Source organism: Zalophus californianus, chromosome 2 (genome assembly GCF_009762305.2).
Source record: "Zalophus californianus isolate mZalCal1 chromosome 2, mZalCal1.pri.v2, whole genome shotgun sequence".
NCBI lineage: Eukaryota > Metazoa > Chordata > Mammalia > Carnivora > Otariidae > Zalophus > Zalophus californianus.
This window is the reverse complement of record NC_045596.1, coordinates 125,724,345-125,752,165: the sequence shown is the minus strand read 5'-3', so window position 1 is coordinate 125,752,165 and position 27,821 is coordinate 125,724,345. Positions and strand designations below refer to the sequence as shown.

Sequence of the window (27,821 nt, the reverse complement as noted above, 5' to 3'; positions counted from 1 at the left end):
ACACCTGTCTTATTGATAAAAAGGCATCTTTGGAAATGTAGTCTGAGAAAGAGAATAAAAGCCTTCGCAGAGGTACTTGTCCTATTGCTGCTGTTCACGAAAAGGTGCTTTTTCACCAAGTGAAAAATAGCACTGAGCGGGAGAACTATCAGGGTCTTCCTCCTAGGCGCTCGCCAGCTCTTGGTCTGGGACGGCAGGCAACGTGGCAAGCTGTAAAGTTTTAAAGTTTCCCAAGGGCGGGTTTTGGTGGCCGCAAAGGCTGTCAGCAGGTACAGGAGCCCCGCGCCGGTAAGGAGCTAAGAGCCGGACGCCGGTGCCAGAAGTCTGAGACAGGCATGCAGATTTAAGAGGGGCTGCGAATTAGAAGTTGCTCTGATTAAGCACAGCATGTTGAATACCAGAATTCTGCTTCAGGATTCCCCATAGTCTCAACTGGGTAAAGAGTGAAACTCTGAAGTGTCTCTCAAACTGTCAAATCAAACTGTCAAATAAAATGCAGACAATAGCATCAGCTTTACTTTCTTTCCGCGCCGTTACTTACATTCCTACCCTATCACTGCCCACAGGCGGCGCCTCAGGCATGGAAGGGCGCCACGGCGGAAGGCCTAGGAGTGAGGGCAGACAGTCCGTTCTGACTGGAAGTTACACAGCAGTCACCTGAGGACTTGACCCTACAACACAGATACCCTACTTCCACGACTGTTCGTGCCTGTAGGAAACCAGGTTAGCCTCACCTACTCTCGTTCTGAGAACGTATGAATACCAGGGAGAGTCCTCCGTGGTTCATGATTTTTAATGTAAAACACATTTAAAACTGTTCCCAAGGGCAGGACACACAGACAGAGTGGTGGTGAAGGGGATGATGACGACACGGAAGCATCGCAAGCTGCCCCCACACAACCATGCCCCAGGCCAGGTCCTCACTTGGGTGAGGATTAGCATGACATCCCCATGGGGGCGTTCTTGCCACTGCTTTTGGGAATGAGCCCAAAATTCACAGGCCAGCTTTTTGGCCATTGAGAATTGGTACCTCCAGAGACAAGCTTTACTGATTTCTCCTGTAGGTACTGAATGTGATAATGCCACTCAGCAGTTCCTCAGAGCTAACAACCTGCAGAGTTGTGTAGGGAACATGAGGTTAGATGGGACCCTGCCAACATGCTCAAAATGACAACTGAACATACATGTCAACACGAAGCTTCAACAGTCACCACTGGAATTACAAATATAATAAAGGGTTGTTTGTTCACACAACCAATTAAAGCTCAGGGGTTTGAAATGTGACTACTGATTTCCTTCATCAGCAAAGTGGGAAAATAGCATTTGTAAACCCTAAGATATAGGTTCTGAGAGGCTCTAAATATCATGATCCAGAACGAAGCCTACATTGGGCCGTAAGGGAAAGGGCTGGATCATTCCAGAGCCTTGGTGGGCCACAGGTCTTGGACCATGACTCCTGTGTGGGCCCCGAGCCCATAGATGACCCAGGCAATGGTGGTAAAACTCTCCTAAGCCCGGGCCCAGTCCTGTAAAGGTCCTTCCTCTAGGAGACTATGAAGCTTAATTAACATAGTTGTTAAATTTTGATTCTAAAAAACACTCTTCTTAAGGGTTTTCATTATGTGTCAAGGGTACCAATTTTTAATGTTTCATTTCCTTCTAAATTTTGCAGAAGCTGCTTTGCAATGGCATGCAGCCAGGCTGTAACTGGCCATCCATCCCACCCATCAGTGCTTGCTCTCACAGGGGAACCACCTGGAAATGTTCTCAGGCTGTTGAGTCAATCAAGATGGTCCTTTTCAAAGTGTTTAAACTGTAATTCTGTGACAACTCTGACTTCCTTGGGCTTTCAGCAGAACGCTGCTAAAATGCTAGGAAAACCACAACTCAAGAGGCCTTCTCATTACTTTGGCACCGAGCACCCCAATGTCCTGCAACACGTCAAGAGACCCAGTCTGCAAGCTCAGGCTTGTCTGAGGGAGGGAAGCAGGGAGAGAGCATGCCTCCTAGCAGGGGAGGAATAAGGGAGTTACAAGGACATCCAGAGGGCTGCCACATCAATGCAGCCTCTCCCGGGGGGCGGGGGGGGGGGGGGGGAATGACAGAATGACAGACCATTAGCAGTGCTAAGGTGGTGGAAACTCAACCAAACATTCCACAGTGTTCTCTGTTCACAGCATGGGGGGGGGGGGTCGAGGGGGGGGGATGTTCCCTCCAGCTTCTATCTGGACCCGGAATCTTAGGCAAACGTTCCTAGACTACAATGTGCCAGAGAATAAGCCACTGCTTTCCTTCTAGTCGGGTAGAAAACAAGTTGAACCTTTCCAGAGGGTAAGAGGGCTTGTCCCGAGTTAGAAAGCTGGAGCTATGGTGCAGGCCCGTCACCGGCTATCAGGTACCCAGCTGGCCCGGGGTACCACTAACACCTGAGGTGGTCAGGGCTGGCCAAGCTGCTCACAACTCAGGCACCTGTCTCCTTAGAGAGTCTGAGTCTGAAGCCACCCCAGCTGACACTCTGGCCCTGATCCTGTGAGGGGCATGGGCAGAACAGAGCTCACGGCCCCGCATGTTGGTGGCTCGGTATCCTGCTGCCAAAACATTAGGGGAGATGCTCACAGCCAGCCTTAAGGCCTGGCTTCAGCAAGGGCTCAGGCCTGGTTCAGCGAGCTAACTGCACTCCTGGCTTGGTTTTATTCTATTTTCCCTTTTACTAAATGTACCTTAATGTTACTTCCCTTACTTTCATGCCACTTTTGAGTTATTGTATTTATGGATTTAGATAAATTGCCTTAAAAACATTTTGAAAGAAGGAAAGTCTGAAAAAATATGGGGATCACTGTTACGGACTTCTAAAATCTAACCTGGAAAAAACTATTATTTTTTTACATTGTTCTGTACTTTTAAAAGCCACAAAACACTGACTTCTAAAAGGAATTTGTTTAACTTTAGCAGTTTCTTATCCCAGGTCCCAAAGAATAATTCCTACCTCACAGAGTTTGTTTGAGACCGTAAACCCACCCAGGCTTGGGAACCCCTCCCCAGATGAGATACAGAGATGACAGCAGAAGCAGCCGCGAGGGACGGCACTGAGCCCAGGAGGAGAGGCCAGGGGCTCCTTGGCGCCCGGGGCCCATCCAACTGGCCGGTCCTGCACAACCCCCTCCCCCCAGGACTCCAGGCTCAGGAGTCAGCCAGATGGGGGCACTCCATGTGCCAAGCCAGTCTTGAAGCGAAAAGAGGAACATGGAAGGTGCCAACTTCCATGTGAGGGAAAGCCCTTGGCTATTCACTTCTAAAGATTCAATGTCTGCTGAGCAGTCAGGCCAGACACTGCCACTTTCCAAGAGCACAACAGGGTGCCTTCCACTTACCATGATAACCGAGACCCCGGTGGTGATGCTGTTCTGTTTGGGGAGCGCGTTATTAAAGTGCTGTTTGAGTTTACCTGTTACTTCTGCTTGCATATTATTCTCCTGGGAGGCATCATCCTACAGAAAAGAAAAGAATCACATACAATGATTTCTGATTCTCAAGCCTAAGTTGTGTTTTCCTTAATAGTCACCCCCACCCCACCATCTCTTCCTGAAAGGGCCCATCTTTACCACAGGGTTAGGGGAACAATGCCCTTTTAAAAATAATTACTGTTGTGTAGCAGTCCTCTGTCCTCAGAAAGACCCCAGGCCATTTGCTCTGCTCCTTAAGCCTACAGTGGCCTGAGGAGGGAGCACCAGTCTCCCAAGAGCATGAAGGAGGACACTCTTTAGGCTTCTGAGACTCTCCACAAAAGGCATAAATCCCATAGAATTTTGTACAGATCCCTCCCATGGACACATCAAAATTAATGAAGAGTTTATTATTTTAATGAAGAATTCGGTTACTTGTTAGTCTTTATCGCTCATAAAGAAATGTGGCATCTGAGCTACTTGGGCTAAGACCCAAGTCACTTGGCCAGATCCAGAGAGGCCAAAGCCCGATGTCAGGATGTTGGGATCACAGAGATGGTTGAGGGGCCCAGGGCACCACCCCTCCCCAACAAGCTAGCCAGAGCCCTTGGCTATGTACATTAACCTCACTCTCTCAGAGCCTCTAGAGTAAGGGAAATGCAAACTCTCCCACCAGCACCACTTAATGGATCACATTTACCCTAAACCCAGAGGTACCACCAAGCCCAGAACTCTGCTTGACATCATGCCCCCTCCACCCAGCTCCAGAAGGGACTGTGTCTCAGCCTCCCTACCCACAGCAGAAGGTCTCCTGTGACTCTCCTGTGATCACATGCCATCAAGACATAGGGATCAGGGTCTGAAACACACTCATCCCTGGGCAAATCCTGAAAACTCCCAAACCCCAGAAGCACAGAAGGCAAAAGGTGAAAGGCTCCTAAGAGAGCATTCTGACCAACTCTTTCATTTTGCAGATGAGGAAGGCGAGGGCCAGAAAGGGACAGTGACTTGCCCAGGTCAAATACTCCGAGATCCTCATGCCAACTGCTTTCTCGCAGAGAGCTACCTGCACACTACTTGCTCATGAGAGAAAGCCAGTCCCCCTGCCATGGAACGTGGATGCAGAGCTCTGTGTGCACAAAAGCCACGGTGAGGAAGCACGCTGATGGTTACAGAACTTACAAGTGTTCCTTCCCTGCGAATGTGGGTACTTACTGACACCCAGGGGTGGCTCAGGATTTCTCCAGCAGTACACCGAGCTTCGACATTTACCTGAAGCATCTGACTGATTAGTTCCTGGAAAAAGAAGACCGTAGAGGAGACGAAGTGGGGGATTCCAGCATAAACACAGAGATCTGAGTTTGCCCCACGTACTTCAAAGACCCAGCCAACACAGCTGCTCAACCATTTCAACGTCAAAGCTACCATCCCCTCCACGCCTGTTGCCCACCAGGCGGCTACACAGACACAGTGGCCTCGGGGCGGCGGCAGTGCAAGACAAGAGAAGGCCTCTCCTGGGTCGCCATTAAACCAAGATGTTCCCTCCTAAAAGTTCTGGTTATTATCATCATTCCACAGTTTAAAACCCACAGTACTGTTCCTCTTGGCAAGTTGGTATGTCTCATTCTCACGTTCTGATGGGTGTCCAATATATATTTTTTTAATAAATGAAAGAATGAATGTTTAGGGTTTAGAGGAACACAGGACGGTGACAGGGGCAAACTGGGAAGACAGCCAGTCCGGCCTTCAGAATTCGCTTAAGAGTTTCAAGATAATTATATGATCTCACTGACATGTGGAATTTAAGAAACCAAACAGACGATCATAGGAGAAGGGAGGAAAAAATGAAACAAGATGAAATCAGAGAGGGAGACAAACCATAAGAGACTCTTAATCTCAGGAAACAAACAGGGTTGCTGGAGTGGAGGGATGGGGTGGCTGGGTGATGAATGGACATTAAGGAGGGCATGTGTTGTAATGAGCACTGGGTGTTATATAAGACCGATGAATCACAGACCTGTACCCCTGAAACAAATAATGCATGTTAATTTTTTCAAAAATTAAAAGTTTCAGAGACTATACTGTGGAATGAACTTAAAGAAGAAACACACATTAAAAGTCAAGATAGACCTGGAGCTCACTACCAAGAGCTGCAACAGCCCCACGCAACAGAGGAGGGCCCCTCAACAAAAAGCAATCCACAGGAACAAACCCAGATGGTACCTTTGCTGAGTCCGTGATGTTATCCCAGTATGGGGCTGGGAACTCCAGCTTCCCAGCCAAGATCTGGTCAAAGAGATCTTCCTGTAGATTGTTCTCACTAAGTCAGTGACCAAGAAATGGAAGAAAAACCAAAGTCACCATACAGTTTTTCCACAAAACAGTCACAGGAAGAGTGGGGTGAGGAGTCTAGTCTCTTTGGCTTGGACATTTCATATCTCAATTGCACTTGTTATTTTTCCTTTTAGACAGTGACCTAAAGAACATTTCCATATGCCTGGGTATCAGGGGGAGAGAGGACACAAGACTCAAGGAATCTGTTTAGTGGGGACAGTTTCAGCTTGGGAAGATGAAGTAATTTTGGAGTTGGATGGTGGTGACAGTTTCACAGTATTGTGAATATACTGAATGCCACTAAAACTGTACACTTAAAAATGGTTAAAATGGCAAATTTTATGTTGTATATATTTTGCCAAATAAAAAAAGGACTCAAGACAAAAATGAAATCCACAAATAGTGTCAGTTCTCATTTCAGAAAGAAGCACCTCAGCATCCACCTCACTTAATCTCCCATGGCAATCAGAGTGGAAAAGTAGCAAATCTGAGTCAGATCTCCTTGCCCTTCCTCTTTCTACTTTCTAATAAAACAGTCAAGATCAGTGAAACAGTTAAGAGATGAAAAAGGTATAAGGAGTCCAGAATCTGAATACAATATTCATGACATAATTAGCTCCCCACTGGAACTTGACTTTTGTTGAAGCTCCATCTGAAAAAAAGAGCCCATCCAAGAATAGCAACTGGAACTGCACAGGCTGAGGTGGACGGGTCTTGTGGCTGCCTCCAGGTGGGCATCCGTCCTCATGCTGTGCCTAAGTGTGCCACCCTCACAGGTGCTCCTGCACACACAGCTGGTGCCTAGTGAATAAATGAGGACTTGACTTTCGATGGAAGGAGCATGGAAATGTATAAACACTACTGGGAAGAATTCAGGAAGCTGGATGTCCCCAACTTCCCAGAAAACAGAGCCACAGGGCCACCCTCCACCCCTCTCACTTGGTGGGTGCATCAACGGCCTGAGTGAAAACAAAGTCCTTGGCTTTTCAGGCCATTACCCAGCCTTACTGGAAAATTCAGGATGAGCTGTTAGAGCTAAGATCAAAATCCAGGAGTGGAATCAGTCTCAGCTGATAAATGTGCTTTCTCTTGGGAGTTCCCAACAGGGCCCCTGCACCTGTTGCTCAGCGTACTCACACGGGACCCTCCCCAGCCTTCTACACAGAAGCCCAGTCCCACTAAACTACCTTCTCGGAGTAAGCACCTGTGGTGTACACAGAAATAAGTCATTTAGGGCCATGCCTAGAGACAAACTCTGGGCTGTCTGATGATGTGATGATCCCATTCCTGTTCAGTGAACAAGAATGTAGGCAAACTTCATTTTATTTGTGCTTCACTTTACTGCACCTTTGCAGCTAATCTGTTTTTTACAAAGTGAGGGTTTGTGGCAACCCTGCAAGTCCATCGGTACCACTTTCCAACAGCATTTACTCACTTTGTGTCTCTGTGTCACATTTGGGTAGTTCTCGCAAAATTTCACACTGTTTCATTATTGTTCTATCAGTTATGGTGATCTCTGATCATTGACTACAACTTGGTAAAGCTCAAACCATGGGTAGCATTTTTTAGCAACAAAGTACTTTTTATTATTTATTATTATTATTAATAATTTTTTATTTATATTATATTTATTATTATATTTATAATAATTATTTATTATTATTGTTATTATTTTCTTTTATTTTAAAGTAGGCTCCATGCCCAGCATGGGGCTTGAACTCAGGACCCTGAGATCAAGAGTCATAATCTCTACCTACTGAGCCAGCCAGGCACCCCTGTTTTTTTTTAATAAAGCATTTTTAAATGAAGGTATGTACCTTGGTTTTTTTAGACATTATGCTATTGCACACTATTTAGTAGGCTACAGTACCGTGTAACCATAACCTTTATATGCACTGGGAAACCAGAAAATTCACTGGACTTGCTTTACTGTGGTATTTGCTTTATTGCAGTGTGCTAGGACTACACTCCCAACATCTCCGAGGTACGCCTGCCGAGTCTGTGAGCTTTGTGAACATCTGTGACATCTCCCCAAGCCCAGCTGAATCGACCTCTGCCAGTCTGTGAAGTCTGGGTCAAGAGGCACACTGAGGAGAAGTCAGGCCAGACAACCTGGTGAGGCAACAGATCCCCACTGCTGTCCTGGAAAGTGCTTGTCTAGGAGGGCGCACACACTATTTCTTCCTAAGTGTCTCAATGTTTTCTTTTTCACTGTTACTTCCCTACTGTCAACTCTCCCTCAAAATGAGTGAAGGAGGCACATAAAATCACAATGAGATTTTACAGACATCTTTAGGAGACTGGAGGACCCCAGGAGACAATGTTAGAAAAAGATGTTAAAAATCACCCATTTCCAGAACCATTCCTTTTAGCCATTCTTCTGTATTATTCATCTCCCTTTTATTGTCTGGAATACCAAATAGCTTCTATTTTAATATATATGGCTTTTATTTTGTTAGTAAACAGCTAAAAAGTTGGAAGTGTAGCTGCAGCAAGTCATTTAGGTTCTTGGCAAAATAGTCTGAGTCAACAAACACAAGCCCATAGAGTCTCAGCAATTAGCAGGCACCTTTTAGGATCCACACTGAGAAATGCAAGCGCTTTGAGAGTTTCAGGCCAGCCCTCACCAGAAGAACAGAAAATAAATTTATCCTTCTAAATAGTCACATAGTAAAAGCCACTCCGATTAAATCTACACTGGACTTATTAACACATTTATACTCCACAATCTGGCTGAGGTGCTTCAGGGCACTTTTAAATCCTAAAACAATATAGCCCACGGATCAAGGTGCAGTAAGTTTTAAAGTGTACATTAAGAAAAACCTTGAAAACAATAGGAGTTTGAGCACACTCTGTCCTCAATGGCAAACTGTTAAAGGTCTGATGAGGTAACTTGAAATGTTACAAAGGATATTCCAACAGTTCACTTATGGGGAGAATGAATGTATGTTTCAGAAACAACAATATTAACAGTACAGTCATGCAAATATCACTTTATGTGAGTGGCCCCAAGAACAGACTTCCTCAGGCCGTAACTAACCTCGTGGCTGTAGGACCAGCTTCCGAATATAAGTCAGCAGCTTTCATAATGTAGCTTGACTGCTTTGATTAGCCAGACTTACCTCCAGTTCCCACAAAAAAGCTGCTGTCCGCTGAGCAACAAGTCACAAGCGATACATACTGTTCAATCTCAGTCTCGCTTTTGTTAAAAAGTAAAAAGCAAAATCAAATAAAAACCCCGCAGACTGCCCTGGCACGTGGAAACACTAGAGGGAGTTGTGAGCACACATTCCTCTAAACTGATCCCTGATAACCCTTTCCCAATTGATCTCCACTTGGATTAACCTAGGAGGGGAACTCTGCTATAACTGGCCCCATGATTACGTGCCATCAAAACACACTACCCCCTGCACTTGACTAGTTCCTCAAACAGCTCATCACCCAAACCAGCCAGAACCCAATGGAACTGTCAATGTAAAATGGCCACAAATTATTCCACTCCAGGAACAGACCTGGTTAATTTACTCTAGGCTCAGGTATTTGACTTCATTTGGTCAGTGGGACATCAATCAACAAAGGTGAGTCAAGTGGAGACTTGGAAAGGGATTGGGCAAAGGAACTTGCCCTCTCTCTGGATACTTTTGGGGATCCTGTAGCCACCATCATGTGAAACTGAGGCTAACCCACTGAATGCTAAAAGGCACTTAACCAAGTCTTATCTGTGGTCCCCGCTGACACTGAGCCAACTTCCGGGCATGTGAGTGATGCCACAATGAGCCACCAAGTCCCAATTAGCTAGCCCAAATCAGAAGAATTGCCCAATCAATCCATAGAACTGATCGACAGTTGTTGGAGTAGTTTGTTAGTCAGCAAAAGCTGACAAGTGCAGTAATCCTACAGTCTGTGTAATCCAGCTAGGCAGCGGCCCTGAAGGCCCTGATGATGTTGATGTCCAGACAGAAAAAGTTTCCCACCTGCAGAAACCCAACCCCAGCCACAAGGACAAGGTCCCACTCAAACACTCTTTCATTTAACCTTTGTTAAATGTCTTCATGCTTTTAGTTTTATTCTTCTTGATCAATATTTTGGTGATGGGTATCTTTACATGATAAGGCTCTCAAAAGTAGAGACTGAAATCTCTATGTCACTCTTGTGTTTACTGTAATGTCAGTAAAAAGAAAACTGTTCAACTCAATTGAAAATTGGTCATTTAAAAAAGATACATCTTCCAACTTTCCTGTATGTTTCAAAGCTTTATAATAAAATGTTGGGGGGAGCAGTGAATTCAACCTATTGAACTTACTGACCTAATACCACACCATAAATAAATACATCAGAGAACATGCGTTGTTTGCCATTTGATTCCCGATGCTTAGAATAGCGCCTGGCACACAGCGGTTACTCTACAATAGTTGTAAAATGAACAAAAAGAAGGATGAAAATGAAGAGAGAGCTCAAGAAAACTCAGAAGAAAAACATACTTGCATCATTAGATGAACTTCTACTTCCAAGGCATTCATTTGCTCCAAAAAAGGAGATGGAACAGACCAAAAGTGGCACTGTGGCCAAAGCCCTGCACTCCCTTCGGGTATACGCTGCTGGGGTACTGAGTGTGCCCTGGGCTGTGTGTGGCCACCTCTGCTCCCCACCCTGACCCCAGGTGAGATACACCGTTACCAAGAGTAGGTCTGTGTATTCCCAGGCCTATTTATGCTGAAAGTATTTGTAATTCTACTGCATTAAATATTATGTGAACAGATGAAATTAATTTTAAAAGAAAGAATTCCCTGTTTCTATGAGTCTATGAGAACTAAGTTGAATGCTGTGGAAAGTGAGTTGTTTAAAAAAAAAAAAAAAAGACCTGCTGTCAAATTAAGTAGGAGAAATGACTATTAACAACAGGAGAAAGATTTGTTTACCTAGAAGGATCAGACTGCTTCACAAGCATCTTTCAATCTTACCACCCATGAAAAAGACTGAGAATGGAAATTGTAGACATTGGATGATGGGTGTGTTTTACAGAAGAATGACCATAAGAAACTCAGAGGACCATACACCAAGCAAAGGCCTTGGCCTCACATCAAAGTGTGGTCAAGCAATAGCCATTAATAGTTGTAAAATAAGATAAAAAGTGAAAGGTATGTTTATATAATTTTTAACTGACATTTTTATTGACCAGTCACTGGTCCTGATTGCCAGGATGAGGATGTCTGCTGATCAGAGGGAGAGAGTTTACAATTCAAATGTTGTTACTCAAAGAGCCACTGACCTTCGGAATGGCGGGAATCCACAGAGAAGTATGTATGTGATCACGCCTGCTGCCCAAATGTCCACCTTCAGGCCATAGCTGGGAAAACAAAGTGGGTGGAGGGGGAGAAATAAAGATATTACCCCCAAGGACCCTCCACGCTACTGGAGTACTTGCCTTTGTTTGTTATGAAAAAGGATTTTCTCGGTGTCAAAGCGCTCATTTCACGTAAAGGAATTAAATGCCCTTTGGACAGAGGCATCTACTTTTCTCCCAACCTAACCACGGTCTTAGGGGCTACTGCTGTATTTCCGAGACTGGCCTCGGGACGAAAATCCAGGCCTATGACTCTTGGACATAGAAGCACAAAGTCATGATCAAAGTCATGATGCAGATCCACCCTCCACCTTCCTTCCCAAGAGGCCGTGAAATCACTGCAGCTGGAGCAGCTACACATACCTTTTTCCACCAAAGTGAAAGTATCAACCAGAACCACCAGGAGTCTTACCCAGTTTCAGCAATTATTTCTGGAGCCACATAAGTCGGCGTGCCACAGACTGTATATAAAGGGCCTTCCACCACAGTGGCCAGCCCAAAGTCTCCCAGTTTCAAGGACTTGGTTCCGTCAGGATATTCACACACCTGGAAGAGAAACCAGCCAATGATCAGTAGTTCCTTTTCTCAACGATTCCAAAAGGGCCCTGGAATTAGGTAGAAACGACACAGATAGACGTATTCATCAACTAAAAAAAAAACAAAAAAATCAAACTCTCCCCGTGATAGTAACACCATGATTTGTTTTTGATGCTTTAAAGCTCTAAATTTTTTCTTTTGAAATTTTGCATGATTGTGTGAAATTTGAAAGACGGTATCTTCCATCTTTGTAAAAAGCTCCTTATCTAGGAGTATAATGAATATGGGCGCATGCTGACACAACAGGCCGGGTATAGGCAGCTGCTTACCCAATATCGCTTGAGAGGCCTCTAAACCCGGAAGCAGGAAACTGACCGTTGTTACATGTTCACTGTGTGTGAGGTACTTGAGAGTCTCAGAAATGGTGTTTGTTGTGTCCACTAAAACACTTGCATTTTACTTTAGAACATAAAATCCGGATTTGTTTTTTTGGACAGGCAATGATGAATATAAATATTTCATAGGGAAAATTTTGTAAGTTTAGAAAATATTTAAACAAAATAAACTTGGGAACAGACAGCCTGAACCTGAATAACCAACCACTCCACCGGTTTCCTGGTTGTGTGACCTTCGCGAGTCACTCCCTGAACATGTTTCTTCACCTGTGAGAGATGAGAATAGTCCCTGACCCATGGGGTTGGTGTGAAGAGACCAAGCTTGGATCAGGGTTCAGTGAATGCTCCTTCCTTTCCCAGAAGGACTGGCTGATAAGATAAGTAACATATTGGAAATGGTTTAACAGTGCTGGTGAAGATATGAATGCGCTTTGCTTCCAGGGGAAGCAGTCTTTCTAGAAAACATTTCAGCAACATGTGAATTTCTTAAAAATTATTTATAACACTTGATCCAGTAAATCTACTTCTAAGAACCAATCCTAAGGGAATAGAGATGAACCCAAAGGTTACACACAAGACCACCAATCTCAGAATTTATCTATGTTTTTAAAAACTGGAAGGAACATAAATGGCGAATAGGACAATGACTTCATAAATCATGGTACATTCCTATAATAAAACACTATACAGTCACTAATAAGCACATTTCAAATAAGTATTAATCCTATGGAAAATATTCACTATATTACAGGAAAAAAGAATATTCAAAATTATATATTCAGTATAATACACCAAAACGTTCAGTTTATTTCTAGGGGGTAGCACTAAAGATTACTTTAGCTTTCTTCTTTCTACTTTTCAATAGTTTCTAAAATCTTTACAATGAACACGTATTGATTCTATAATCAAGAAAAATTAACTTTATATATAAGCAAACTTTCCTTATGGGATCAAAGTCTGAAAGTTACATTTTAAATAGATGGCTTTTAGATTTAACTGCGTAAACTTTAACGTGCTTGCCTATTCATCTCTTGGATGTCCATTTTGAGAAGGGTGAATTTCAGAGAAGAATAACTGCAGAGATCTAATCTGTACTAATGTAATGTCTTTCCCTACTTTTATAATTTTGTTCTATTTAGTTTGCCTTTCCTCATATTTTACTATGAACTGAACCAGATCCTCACTCAAACCACTCCTTACTAAAGGATGAGCAATTTAGAAAATTATGTTTTTTTAAGATAAGCATGTTAATAACATCTTCCATTAGTCTGATACTTAATGAGGGGAAGTGATTTATAGAGACATCGTGAAAAAGCAGCAAAACCTCAGGGCTCCCCCATGTCAGCGATGCCCAGTCTATAGAGGCATTTAAAAAGCATGACACTGGAATACCTTCCTTACCTGCGATGTCCTCATCGGTTTAAGAAGAATGTTTTTCACCTTAGTATTTTAGTAACTGCCTCCACATTTATGTACTAAGTATACATCCCCAGCACACATCTTTATGACTTTTAAGTTTCATGGGAGTAATGGTGAGGCTGCTGAGTCTCTCACAGAGATTTATCATTCTGAGTCAGCCACAACTCAGCAGAGGCATATTCAAAGCTATTAATGATTTAGCCTAAAGCAGGAGAAACCAGGTTCTCAGTCTTGCCAGGGCCTTAGGACGACTTTCCATCCATTATGTTTAATGTAAACATTAACAAGAACAATCCGATATAGAGAACTACAGTCAGAATTTATGATGCATTTACTGAAACCCAGACTTCAGAAATTCCCTAAGTAATTGCAGTGATAAGAACATTCTAAGCAACATTATAATTTTAAATGTCTGTATCATGAAAGCAAAAAAAAAAAAGTTTTATTAATGTCATTGTTATTTTGTTTTTACAAGTTTAAAATACACTCATTAGGTACTTTTTTTTTTTTGAAAAATAGTGTTTACTTTAGACATGCAATTTACGGATGCCTGGGGGTATTTGAGGGTTGTTGTCAGATACTCAGAAGTCCCCAAAGCCCCATTTCTCATATCCCCTATAAGGAATTCAGAGTCAGATGCAGGAGCATAAACAGAAAGGTACTGGACAGTTCATAATCACTGAATTATGTCTGGGCAAGTGGCACTCCTTGGCTAAACATCAAAAGAGAAGTGTCATAAGGAGCAGACAAGCCTGAAATAATACTTTATCTGATTCATCTCTTCCCAATGCTAGACACAGAGGCAAATATGTGAGATAATAGGAGTCCATTTCAAAATCTTAGCTGGAAATTCTCTTCAAAGCAGGAATATGTAGTAATCTATACATACAGATGCACATGTGTGACATTGCTTTAAGAGACTGACACAGACATACACACATATGGCATTACTTTAATAGACTGATTTGAAGAAAGAGCTGAACAAATGCATAGGGGACTCCAAAGGCCTTCTGTTTTGGCAGAGTGCTCTGTTCTCTCCCCAGTTACTGACACCACATATTCCAGTGCTTTTTCCACACATGATCTCACTGGACCTGAGAGTCACTGCCCCACCCCCACACCCACCGGTGAATAGGAAAATAACTGTTACCTCTGTTTTACAGATGAGGAAACTGAGGCACAAGAACTCAAGTTACTAGTAGCTACCAAGTGGGGATTCCAGCCAGTACCTTTACCATCCCACGGCACTATCCTGCAACAGGTCTGAATGCAAGAGAGTGGGCCTGGGAGAACCCCGACTGCAGCCTGCACCCACACACAGATGCTGAGTAATCTCAACAATCATGACCGCTCAAATGTCCCACCGCCACCCGCTGAGATGTGCTCTGTCAAAAGTTGCACTCAGAATGCAAAAGTTTAAGATGTGAGGAATGCAGATCCCACATATGAAGTGAACACTGCGTGTTCTCTAAATAAAATGTCAACATAATGATTTAGAAGGGCTTCAAATATGAGAAACCAACCCTCTTCTCTCCCCAGTCCCCAGAACTCCTGGAAAAGCAGAATTTATCACTGGTCTCTCATAGTTAAGTCTGACAGGGCACCACCAGGCTGTAACTCACAGCATTAATGGCCACCCCTGTGCTCCCTGACACAGCGACCCATACATCTCTGCTGGCAGAGGTTTAAATTATGACACTGCTCCCGGAGAAGGCAATGCAAATCAGATGTCTGAATGCTCTGGTGCTTAACAACAGAATTCGCTTTTAGAGTAGGAAGAGGCTGACAGTCACTGTTGTATTTACTTTTAGTGCCTCAATGGCACTTTCTCATCCTAGGGCAATGCCAACCTGCTGACTAAATGCAGAATCTGCTGAGTGATCTAGTTAAGTTTTCAATGGCAGGCACATATTTTACGTAGATATGTGCAGCTAAGGGCTTCCACAGCCTGACCCTTTTATACCACACATTAGCCTTATCCAGACATCCGTTTTATCATCATCTTCCTTCTCCTCCCCTTTGGGTAGCAGCGTGGGGTTATGGCAGGTCTTGAAAAGGGGTGAAGACTCATCTAGGGCAAGTTAGACTGGATGAGGAAGTTGGTTCCACTTTCCTGGTTACATTCTGAGACAGGTCATTTTGGAGACCCCTGGTCCCCATCATGTGACATGAAAAAAGGAGAGAGTATCAGACTCTGAGATGTTCCACACATTGTGAGTGGAAAACAGAAGAAAGGGCGGGTGAGAGTGGAATCGATGAGCTGGGAAATGGACACTCCCTGGCTTACAGGCGAGTTCGCCAAGGAAGGCCTCAGTCACCTTCCTCACCGGGCCTCAGCAATCAGAGCTACAGTATGGGCTGGCTCCAGACTAACCTATTGCCCTTAGGGACCTGTGGCTCTGTATTTCCAGAAAACATCAATAACCACAGCCACCAGGGTGAGGTGGGCCATGGACAGCAAGGACAAATGAAGGAGGCATCCTCATTAACACTATGGCATTGACATCTGGCCATAGCCAGAGGAAGCCCTGTTACCCTTGTTTCTGAAGCCCCTGGCCAACCTCAGTCCCGTGGTGGAGGAGCCTGGGCCTGACAGGTCATAATGGCTGAGAAGACTGTTTTGAGGAGAGAACACCATATCCTCACTTCTATCCTGAGGCCCAGTCTACAATTGTCTCCATCCCTCCTTAGAGCTCATAAAACCAAGTCTATAATACATCTTGTTTTACATAGAAAGGATATTTATTTTCCGCATAGGAAAATCTAGACATGAAACATAACTCCTCAAGGCAGAAGACAGTAAGAAAGGAAAAAAAAAAACCCTCACATACATTTAAATGGATACTCAGAAATCATCAAATGGTATTACCAAAAGGGGAAGATGGATTCACAGAAAGTTCCCAGGATGGCCTAAAAGCCTCAACATCAATGCATATTCCTTTCAACAATTATTTGCACAGTGCAAGTATGAGGCAAGCTGGAAAGACTTGAGTTCGAGTACCAGCTGCTAGCTAGCTGAGCGACTGTCAATGCTCAGGCACCAACCATTTACTCCACGTCCACCGTGTGCTTCCTTGGCACTGTTCAGGGCACTGGTGACATGAAAATAATGGAGACACAAACCTTGCCCCTAATGGTGCTTATCTAGAGAAGGAGTCACTCAAGTACATGATAAACTCACCACACCAGGGCACGTACAGCAGAAACTAGAGGGGGCCACGACTGACTCTCTCCGGGAAGTCAGGAGTGATGTCAAAGAAGACATGACTTTTGCTCAGTGTCTTATGAGAGGAACACGTTTGCCACGTTGCCAGGAGAGAGGACATTGCAAATGCAGACCAGTATGGAAATAAGCAATGATATGTAATGGTGTTGATAAAGTTAAGTCTTAACTAACGACTAGGGATGGGAAAATCAGAGTTTGGATTATGATGATATAGAATACTCAGAAAACCCCACCTCCGAAGCCATAATGATGACAATACTCAGCCCCGAAAGATAGAAATAGATGAAAAAATGGTCCTGTGTGTGTTTGGGGGGATGTGTGATGGTCGAAGTGCCTAGTCAGCTTCTCTAAAATTCCTCTACCATGCAGACACAAAGGTTGGCCCAATTAGCAAGCTGTGTTTACTAAGGCCATCATGGAGATGTGCTAAATATGACATGAAGGTTGAGTGCCAGTCTGGACAGATGGGTGGGGAAGGGTTAGTAACAGGAGAGGAGGCTGGAAAGGTAAATTGGGACCAGATTATGAAGCCCTCTGAGTGCTACAGGCTTTCTTCTGTAGAACAATGGGATGCATGGGACTTTTCAGCCAGAAAAATTAGCATCCGAGTCTCAATTTCTGTACCTGTAAAGCTGAGGTAAATGGACTAGATTATTCCCAACGTTCTGTCCTGCACATAAATGAACCATCATATTCTATTTCTGTCTTCTCTAAGCTCCTAATTCTCTATTGTTCAAAGTTTTGCCTCACAAAGTAGTTTTCCTTCTTACCTTTCTTTAGTCAGTACCATCAATCAAAATGCAAATGGAAATGTGTTTTCTAATGTCTGATAAACAATAAATACAGAAATGCATATCAATTTAAGAAATCCATTAATAATTTACAGTCATTGACTTGAGTCGTGGTGATTCTCTAAATTTGAATTCTCTCAGTTCCTTATGCAGGATTGGTACAGACTCTAAAGTGATTTTGTTTGCATGTGATCATGTCATTTTAAAGGAAGAGAGGATGAATTGGAACAAAAAAAGCAGAGATGGCATACCAAGAGGTTCTCTGGCTTGATGTCTCTGTGCACGATGCTGAGGCCATGAAGATACCTGAGAGCATTGGCCAGGTTGTACACCATCGCACTGCCATCTCTCTCAGTGTACTTGGTTGAAGAGGTAATTGCATCAAAGAGATCTCCACCCTGATGGACACATAAAAGAACACAGCAAAGTGTCAACAGTGACAATCCTATGAAGGTAACAAAGAAGGTTCATCAGCCTGGAGTAGATGAAAAAATGACACAAATGCCATGAACAATTATGATAAATAACAAAAGTTTCAAGGTAGCAAAACATGTTTCCAATTAGGGCCTTCAAGAATATGGTATGTCTTGGGGTTTGGCACCAATGAAATCTCTCCACCCTCTTACTTTGACCAGTTCCATCACCAGAAAGAGCTCAGTAGCTGTTTCCATCTCCTCAACCAGCATGATGATATTTGGATGTTTCACCCTGCGCAGGATGGACACTTCATTCTCAATCAGGTGCTCCTGTCAAAGGAAGGGTTTAGAGAGGTGGGTCAGAAACCATAGAACCCTCTTCTCTAGCTCTATATTCTGGAAGATGCACTACTGTAGACTGGATGCCGAAGGAAGCACCTCCCTTGGTGCAAAGACAAAACCAAGCCCTGGCTGAGCTGGTTTCTATAGGGACAGGACAAGTCAATGTGACATGTCATTGTCACTAACAAAAAGGAACTGATATCCTCAAAATGTCCCTTGAAAGGGCTCAATGGTGCCACCCTGGCACATAAAATATACTACCTTCCTTTCTCTTTATTACCTCCAACCTTAAGAGGTCATGACACTGAAAAAGCTTGGGCACAAAGCACTGTGCTTTGTGATTCAGCTGGAACCACTTTTTTTTTTTTTTTTTTTTTTTTAGAGAGGGAGAAAGAGAGAATGTTAAACAGGCTCCAAGTCCAGAGCACAGCCTGACACAGGGCTCAATCTCATGACCCTGAGATCATGACCTGAGCTGAAATTAAGAGTCAAATGCTTAACTGACTGAACCACCCAGGTGCCCCTGGAACCACTTTTTGAGTATACACTCAAAATCAAGTATACAAGGAAATTGCATGTGTATGGAATGCAACTTGAGCATTAAGTTTTTTTAAACCATTACTAATATGAATTTGAATTTCATGTTGAACTTATGAGAAAAAAAAAAAAAAAGGTCCCCTCTACGGCTGGGTATGGAATCATTCACCAGAAGGAAGTCCCTTACCATCTCGTATTTCAGAAATCAGGAAACATTGAATACCATGGGGACCACTTTTCATTTTAGCTTTAACCTCTTCCCTGAAAATACTACCTGATTATCAATCCTGGTGAGTCATGCAGCTGGGATCAGCATTGTAGCAAAATGTTTACCCACAGCATTAAGGAATTATTCTCAATATGCCAAACATGAATCATGAACAACTACTGCTCTATTTTTATGAGGCATGAAAACATTTCAATAAAATCACATTTGTTAATCCTCATGAGCTACAACAATAAATTATTTTGAATTTAGGGTATGCTCTGTTAAATTAACTAATTGCCCTCTGACACATTCTGGGTTTTCAAATATAACTTTTACATAAAACTTACCATATGAGAGATAGCTTTTGCTACCTAAATACACACATATGTATATATCCATGTGTGTGTGTGTGTGTGTGTGTATGTGTGTGTGTGTCTCATAGTGTCCCTTTCACCTTTGCCATCATGAATCTCAGCACTAAATTTAGTGTTCCACTGCAGTGGTAAGATAATTATGTCTAGGTCAAGATGTCATTTAGGTTCTCCACTTATCTTCATGCATCCATATGGACATGACTTTTTACTCTAAGCCATCTCAAACAACAGATTAATATACATTATATCAAATGAATGAGGAGCATCCACAGGAACCCTGTGCAAACTCCTGCTCACGTGGGCCATTTCTCCAGCGCTGAATGCACTGTGCTTGTCCAAGTAGTCACTCAGTGAATGTTGGCAAATGACAGTGCAAATGCTAAACTGAAGCAGGAAAAGAAAAGAAAAGAACATTTACTAGGAACCTAGTCACTATTTGTCAGTCTCTTTGCAAAGGAAGTATTTGTGTAATGTCTTAACACTTTATCCTTAGAACAGTCTTTGAGAGAAAATGCAAACCTAGGTTTCTGACATCCAAGCCCACATTTTTTGTACAACACAGTATCACCTTTTAAAAAGGAATGTTTCGGTAAAAGGGTATTTCCAAATGAAAATGATCTCTGCAAAGCGGAAAATACTTAATTCCTTGAAAAAACAGGAACGAGAGAGGTCCAGGCAGAATCACACCAGGCTTTGCGCAGAGAGGAGAATCTATGCCCCTTAATGAGCCGGGGTGGGAAGTCTACGCCCAGCCTGAGATTAAGCAAAGGCTTCCAGACCTCAGACCCTAACCAACCATGGCTGGGAGGCTGGGGACAGGGCCGCCTACCCGTTAGCAATCCCTTATGTCTAAGCTACAGAGCTGCAGCACCAAGCAGCAAACAGTGCCCTGGTCCCTCCCAAGAGAAGCAGCTTGACAGCCAACTCGTCAGAGGGACAAAGACTCAGCAAACACTCCACACTGGTTCACTTACTTCGAGGCCTCTCCGGATCATCTGTGCCAAGTCTGCCCTTTATCATCACACTAATAGCCAGAGTTAGATGTATTTTTGCGAACACGTAAAGGCAAGCAAATGCATTTCTTTCACTCTATGTGAAGCCAAGACAACAGGAGTTACTACCACGGCAGCAAGAAAGGCGTTCTATTTTAGAGCTAAAGGGATCTATCACTTCAGTACACCCCCCCTCCTCCCTATTGTCTCCAAAGTTGGAGGAGTCGGCAAATTTCCCTCTATTCAGGGGCTCTGGTAGGGATGCTAATTGAGAGTGACACATGTAAAATCATCCCCATCACCAGTACCCCAGGAGCTCTCTCAAATCCCAGTTAAAATAAGATGTCTACCACCTAGGGAGATAACACCTCTCAAAAATTATCTTTTTCAAGAAAGGCTCAATAGAAAGTCTTCTGGGAACTTTCCAATTGTGGAACTTCCCCCAGGACAACCAGGAGTGCTACATCTGAAATACTGAGCGAGTACTGCAGCATGCCACCCGCCATGGCTCATTAGCTCAGCCCTGGGCTCTCCTCCACGAAGGCCAGGGTTCTACTCACTCAGTGAGTTTCTCCTGGAATATGGGAGATGGTAGCCTTTGTCCCCCAACCTCTGACTGTGCCTGTAAAACTGTGTCGGAAGGAACAACCCGCTTTTTAAAACTGATCATCATCGGAAGCAAAACAAAAGTAGCCCATAAAAATCTTTACAAATGTCATCTCTGATTTCTTAGGCAACCCCTGTGGAATCACTGTGCCCAATACATAAAAACTCTCTCTAGATTACATCTGCCAGGAAAAAAATCTCTCTCAATACAGTACGAACGTCACTTTTCTCTCAAACTGCCGTGAACTTACATTATTCAGCCATCTACCATTATTCCTGTTAAGTGATTCAGGACTCTAACTCCAAATAATTTACATATGAATCATTTCGTGGCAGTGTTCCAGGGTTCTGAGTGAGAGTAAATACAAAGAAAACTGCTAACTTGGCAAAGGATACCACCTTATCTTTGGCCATGGTGGTTTTTAATGACACAAAAAGAGAGACAGAGAGATGGATTAGGGAATAAACAACTCTCCTAAACAAAACTAATCATCTTGTGTCTACCGGCCCCAGGCCCACAAAGCAGCCTTTCCTCCTGTGCCTTCTGTCCGGCTGAATGAACCTGGCTGCCCAAAGCAGACAGCGTTCTCCCAGCCCCTCCCTCATCCTTCACCGAGAGCCCACCAGTCCCCACCCTCTCAATAAACCCGGAATCCACCCATTCACTTCTATCCCTATTGTCAATCTCTTGCCTGGGCCTCCAGGGGTTTGCACAGGTTTTCTCTGTCTGGAACCCCCACCCCCCCACAACACACACACTCCTTGGGGGACTCCTCGGTGTTCCTCAGATCTAGATTGGACCTCACCTCCTCTAAATAGCCTCCCCTGCTCAATCGTGGCTGGGTTACGCACCCTTCTCTCTGTGCCCCCTGTTCTTGCTTCAGTCACTGCTCTCACCCTGCTGTCTGAAGGCCTCTGTTTACCTCGCTCTCCAGCAACCAGCACAGTTGGTTCTCAAGTGTATGAGTGAGTGAATAAAGACAGCATGCATTGCTCTTGGCCAACAGTGGCTTTCCAGCTGGATTCCACATTGCTTAGTGAGTACTGCTCCCCAATCAGAGGGAGAAAATGTCCAAATCAGCCCATATGATTTCTGTGGTAAGATATATGTAGCGGATTGAATAATGGCCACCCAAAGATATCAAGGCCTAACCCCTGGAACTTGTAAATATTACCTTATTTGGAGAAAGGGTCTTTGCAGATGTGATTAACAAATTCTGCAATGAGGATATAACCCTGGATTATCTGGGTGCCATCACAACTGTCCTTATGAATGGAGGCAGAAGAAGATTTTACAGACAGAAGAGGAAAAATAAACACACAGAAGAGAGAGTGATGTGAGGACAGAGGCCAAGATTGGAGGGATGTGGCCACAAGCCAAGGAATGCCATCAGCCACCAGAAGCTACTCAGAGTCAAAGAACAGATTCTCCCCTAGCTCCGGAGGGAGTACGGATTTCAGACTTCTGGCCTCTAGAACTGTGAGAGAATAAATTCCTGCTCTTATAAGCCACCAGGTTTGTCGTAATTTATTCCAACAGCCTCAGGAAACAAATACAATACACATTTGGATTTGTGTTGTGCTTGGGCCCATTACATGGAGGTGATGAATGCATAACTGTGGGAAGAGAAGGGCAGACCACTTCAAAGCACCATAAGAGAGAGCTCAGAGCTTCGTACACTATGCAAATTTGATAAATAATCATTTAGAATGAACTCTGTTTAGAATATTAGATACGGAAGAATTCTTTTTTTTTTTATGCTATGTTAGTCACCATACAGTCTATCATTAGTTTTTGACATAGTGTTTCATGATTCATTGTTTGTGTATAACACCCAGTGCTCCATGCAATGGAAGAATTCTTAAATTTACGAACACCACAGCCTTCTCAACAGCTTCCATAAATCTGGCCCCACGGCAAATCTTATAATGATCTCCTACTCAGAGGCACCGAACATGCCTTCCATCCTCTGGGCCTTTGCTCAGGCTGTGCTAGGCCCCTGGAAGGCTTTTCTTTCATTGCTGCCTATTGAAGTCCTAACCACTGCTGGAGTTCCAGCTCAAATGCTTACTCTATGGCATCTTCACTGATCACCTACTTCACTCATGTGCTTCCTCCAAACTCCCATATATTCTCTGCAGAACTGGTATTAAGTTATATGTGAGATTACCCTATTCCTAGCACAGTTTCTTGCACACACATCAAATTTTAGGTAAATGAGTCAATTAATCTGATAATGTATATGTATATGACAGAAAAGCAAACAGAAGGCCAGATAAGGTTAAGATTTTTTCCCCCAGTTTATTTTTTTTTAAAGATTTATTTATTTATTTATTTATTTATTTAGAGAGTGATAGAGAGAGCATGAGAGGGGGAGAGTCAGAGGGAGAAGCAGACTCCCTGCCGAGCAGGGAGCCCGATGTGGGACTCGATCCGGGGACTCCAGGATCATGACCTGAGCCGAAGGCAGTTGCTTAAACAACTGAGCCACCCGGGCGCCCCCCCGCCCAGGTTCTTAATACATGAACAAATGAATAAATTCAACTTGAATAGGGAACATGGCAGACTGGCTAATGTACAGGCTACATAATCAACTAGCACAAAATTCCAATCACTGCTCTGCCCCTGTGAGACTTTTGGGAAGCTATTTAATCAGAACCTCTGCTGATCAGTGAAACTGGTATATCTTGTTTAGCAAGTCATTAAAGGTAATGTGCAAAATTCCTCTATGTCCAAGCCTGGAGAGATAATACATTTTAGTAATTTAGTTTCTGTGTACAACCCACAAAACAGAGGTAACCAACAACACCCCAGAACAGTAGCTGATTCCACTATGCCTCCCCCTAGACTGTGTCTTAAAAAAGAAATTCTCTATACCAATTTTTTTCAAAAATAAAAGTCAATGGGGAAATCAACTTATCTGGAACAAACCAAGTTTTTAAATTATAATTTTATACAAAGTAGAAATAGTTGCTCAAATAAGCAAAATGTGAGGATGGAAATAAGCATATGATCATGAATTATAAAAACAGGATGACATTCAATGACAAGGAAAAACAGATCCAAATGTTTAAAGTGACCTAATCATTTGTCTCAGCATTTAGTGTACCAAACATATTTTTGCACATAAAGAGCTTTTTTCAACTACTAAAACAGCTGCTTAAAATTTAATCAGGTAAACAATATCCCTACCATAGCAATTTTTTTTTACTTTTTTGATAAAAATACTTTATTACAGTTGCTTAGAACTTGGCTTCCAAAATTATGACACATTCTGCTTAAATTCAACAATACCAGAAAGAGCAACACTTATTTACATATAAGGAAAAGGCTTTATAGTTAAAATTTTAATAATATTGTTAGAACAATAAGTAAAAGCACACATTTTATTTAAAGAATATTAACTGTAGGAAAACCTTACTTATTCAAAGAAAAGGGAGGCATTTTGTAGTCTCTGCTTCATTAGCTGTCATAGTGTGGTTAAAAAAAAACAACATATGACAAATTTGCCTTTTGCCTTTCTCAAACTTCAACATAATAATAATATTTTAAGTTTCCTGTTAAAAATACATAGTTTTGTAAATTTCCAATGAAGACCACTTTAGGAGTTCTATAAATATAAAATCACGACTATCACTTTAAATCCTAATTATACATTCTGAATTTCTGTGTCATATTAATAATGTTAACAGTTAACATGTGCTAAAGTCTTATATACTGGTATTTCTCTACATGTTTTCCATACCTTAATTCAGTTAATCCTCACAATAACCTTGTGTCTTAGATATTATTAACAACCACATTTTAGAGGGAGAAACAGAAACACAGAGGGGTTAAGTAACTTTTCCAAGGTAGCACAGCAAAAAGAAGCAGAACCAAGACTAAAACTTCATACACTCTGGCACTAGAACAGCACGGTTCAACAGAAATAGAATGTGATCTACACATAGAAATCTAAATTTTCTGATGCCCACATTAAGAAATGTAAAAAGATTCAGATAACACTAATAACTTCCATAACCCAATATATCCAAAATATTATCCTTTCAAAATGCAATCAAATAAAAAAGAAATTAATGAGGTACCACACTGTTTTTTTCGTACTGTCTACAAAAATCTGTGTATTCTAATCTACACTTTAATTCAGACTAGCCACCTAGGAGTTCTTGAGCCTGCTTTCTTAACTGCTATGCTAACAGAAAGTAATTTAGAAAAGGTCTTTGTCATCCCTATTATCTTTTCAAACATAGTTAACATATCAATACTCCAGCAGCATTTCATCATTTGATCTTTCCCAGATCAGCCTGAGAGTGGGACAGAAGAAAAAAAGTTCACGGGGGGGGGGGGGGGGGGGGGGGGGGGGGGGGGGGGGGGGCAATTCTTCATGGTGTTTCTACACATCTTCTATCAGCTTTTGTTACAAACTATCTTCCCAAGGGTATTTGTAACATACAGATCATAGAGATAGGGTCTCCCTCGAGGGTAGCAGACAGATTGGTTTCCTGACCATGATCATAAAAATAGTTTTCTTCTGGGGGGGAAGTCTGGACAGGTTTGCTAGCAGCCCCCTCATAAGACTGGGGGTTTGGGGCACCTGGGTGGCTCAGTCGTTAAGCATCTGCCTTCGGCTCAGGTCATGATCCCAGGGTCCTGGGATCAAGCCCCGCATCGGGCTCCCTGCTCAGTGGGAAGCCTGCTTCTCCCTCTCCCACTCCCCCTGCTTGTGTTCCCTCTCTCGTTGTCTCTCTCTGTCAAATAAATAAATAAAATCTTTAAAAAAATAAATAAGTAAGACTGGGGGTTTACTAAGCTTGAGGATCCTCAGCTGTGATCTAAACCAGATTCTGTATATAGCAACTGCCTGGGCCCCTCTGCATCACTTCCGTGGGACTTGGGAGCTAAGAGAACCAATGCTACCTGCTGTGCTACAAGTTATAAAAGTCTTTTGTCTCTGACCCAGCAATCTTGTGTCTTCAGCCAGCATCCATAAAGCAAGAAGGCTAACTAGTTAGTTGGAAAGTAAGGTAAAGTCTTAGACTCATCACAGTTCGTGACAGATCTTTTGAGCATTGCGGAGTTTTCATATAGGCATCTCCCAAGGAAGAGAACTTACATTTTCTATAGCTAGGACCGGATCAAGTCAATTTATTATTTTAGAATAAAATGAAAAATGACAAGGAAAAAAAACAGGTTGATAGTGTTTCCCCTATTATTATCAATGGTCTATTCCTATTAAGGCCTTGTCAATGCCCACTTAAATTCCTTCACCACAGTAAACATCACACCAAGGTTTCTCAGTTTCTTATACTGTACCTTTCCACAACATTTGGCTTTGTCTATAATCTTCAGGGCAAATTCCTTTCCAGTGGACCTATGAAATAATCAGAGAAAGGCAATTTAAAGACACAAATCAAAGATACAATCATTCTGATTTCCTCTACTAAAGGAAAGTAAGATATTCTTCTAAATATCTTTTAGAATAGGAAAACAATTCAACAGAGAAGTGCTACCTTCCTCCTCTGTACATTAGGGACGATAGTGAGTGGGGTCAGGGAGAAAGGTACCCAAAAAAAGAAATGAAAAAATCCAAAGCCACACTGTCATTCTCATTTTATGATGTTAGTAATTTTAATATTAAATAATTCACATATTAAAAGTACTTAAAACTGTTTTATCAAAGCTGGACAAGAAATTTTTTCCATACTTAAATCTCAAAATAGTTATCTTAGGAGGCAGAGTAAAATTAAGAAAATGAATCAAAATAACTAAAATTTTTCTATGATCAATATATCTTTACGTTAATCTATTAATGACTAAAAAGCCCTAGGCTTTCAATATCTCTTTCTCAGCCAAAACTCCAGCTGGTGCCATTTTAGCCACACCCTTAAATGCCTGCATCTGGTAGGAAAGAGATCATTTACTTGGACATACAAATGTTGAGGTTGTTAACGTTTAATCATTTTTTTTAAGATTTTATTTATTTATTTGAGAGAGAGAGAAAGAGAGCATGAGAGGGGGGAGGGTCCAAGGGAGAAGCAGACTCCCCGCTGGGCAGGGAGCTGGATGCGGGACTCGATCCCGGGACTCCAGGATCATGACCTGAGCCGAAGGCAGTCGCTTAACCAACCGAGCCACCCAGGCGCCCCACGTTTAATCACCTTTAACACAATTTAATCTGAACATGCCAAAAAGTATTGGTTAGCCAGGAAAACAGTTCAACAAAAAACACTGCAGTATTCCGGGAATACATGAGTTCTCTCAAGTGCAACTGCTTTTGCCACATGGTCACAGTACACACTGTGGAAGCTGACATTAGAAGAGCAACTTTCATTTAAATTGCTTCCCCATAACATAAAACAAACCCTGACTCAGATTTCTAATGAGTCTGTAGGGATCGTATCTTAGATGCTTAATTTGTTACTTGGGTGGCAAACTGGGCACCAGAGCTAAGTAAAAGGGCTCAGGGGACGGGGCAGTGTCCTCTACAAGGAGCACGAAAGCTTCACTGGAGATGCGACAAAATGGAAAAGCTTTCTGGAAAACTCCCCACCAATAATAAAAATTACCACTTAGACCAAGTAGGGTATTGACCTACAAACACAAAAGCTCTAATCTGAGTCTTTTCCAGTTTGTATATTGTTTACAAAAGGCCTGGAATTTAAAAGAATGGATTTCTTACCACTTGAGAATTTAGGACCTTAAACAATATAAAGTTGAATAAGCAAATATATAATTTTAAAATAGGCAAAAGTTGGCTGACCCTGATCTGAATAGAGTCAGAGCTCATGTATCTGAACTCCTAGTATTTACAATTAAGTATTAATTGAGAGGGTTACTGTGGGGCTTAAAAGGGTTA

General features: G+C 42.6%; 1 protein-coding gene across 10 annotated transcripts in view; it reads right to left on the bottom strand.

Moving 5' to 3' along the window:
- The window catches only part of DCLK2 (doublecortin like kinase 2), a 149,400-nt gene that overhangs the window by 5,131 nt on the left and 116,448 nt on the right, over positions 1–27,821 (bottom strand). For 4 of the 10 annotated variants that reach the window (XM_027599304.2, XM_027599303.2, XM_027599305.2 and 1 more), the window contains 9 exons: positions 26,279–26,336; positions 19,664–19,750; positions 18,116–18,235; positions 17,741–17,887; positions 11,534–11,667; positions 11,047–11,124; positions 5,667–5,763; positions 4,659–4,739; positions 3,372–3,488 (listed from right to left, as the gene is read on the bottom strand). In XM_027599304.2, coding sequence (XP_027455105.1) covers positions 3,372–3,488; positions 4,659–4,739; positions 5,667–5,763; positions 11,047–11,124; positions 11,534–11,667; positions 17,741–17,887; positions 18,116–18,235; positions 19,664–19,750; positions 26,279–26,336 — 919 coding nt within the window. Of the gene's footprint in view, positions 1–398; positions 482–3,371; positions 3,489–4,658; positions 4,740–5,666; positions 5,764–11,046; positions 11,125–11,533; positions 11,668–17,740; positions 17,888–18,115; positions 18,236–19,663; positions 19,751–26,278; positions 26,337–27,821 lie in introns of all 10 variants that reach the window. The other 6 variants (XM_027599308.2, XM_027599307.2, XM_027599310.2 and 3 more) reach the window with 3 other exon arrangements.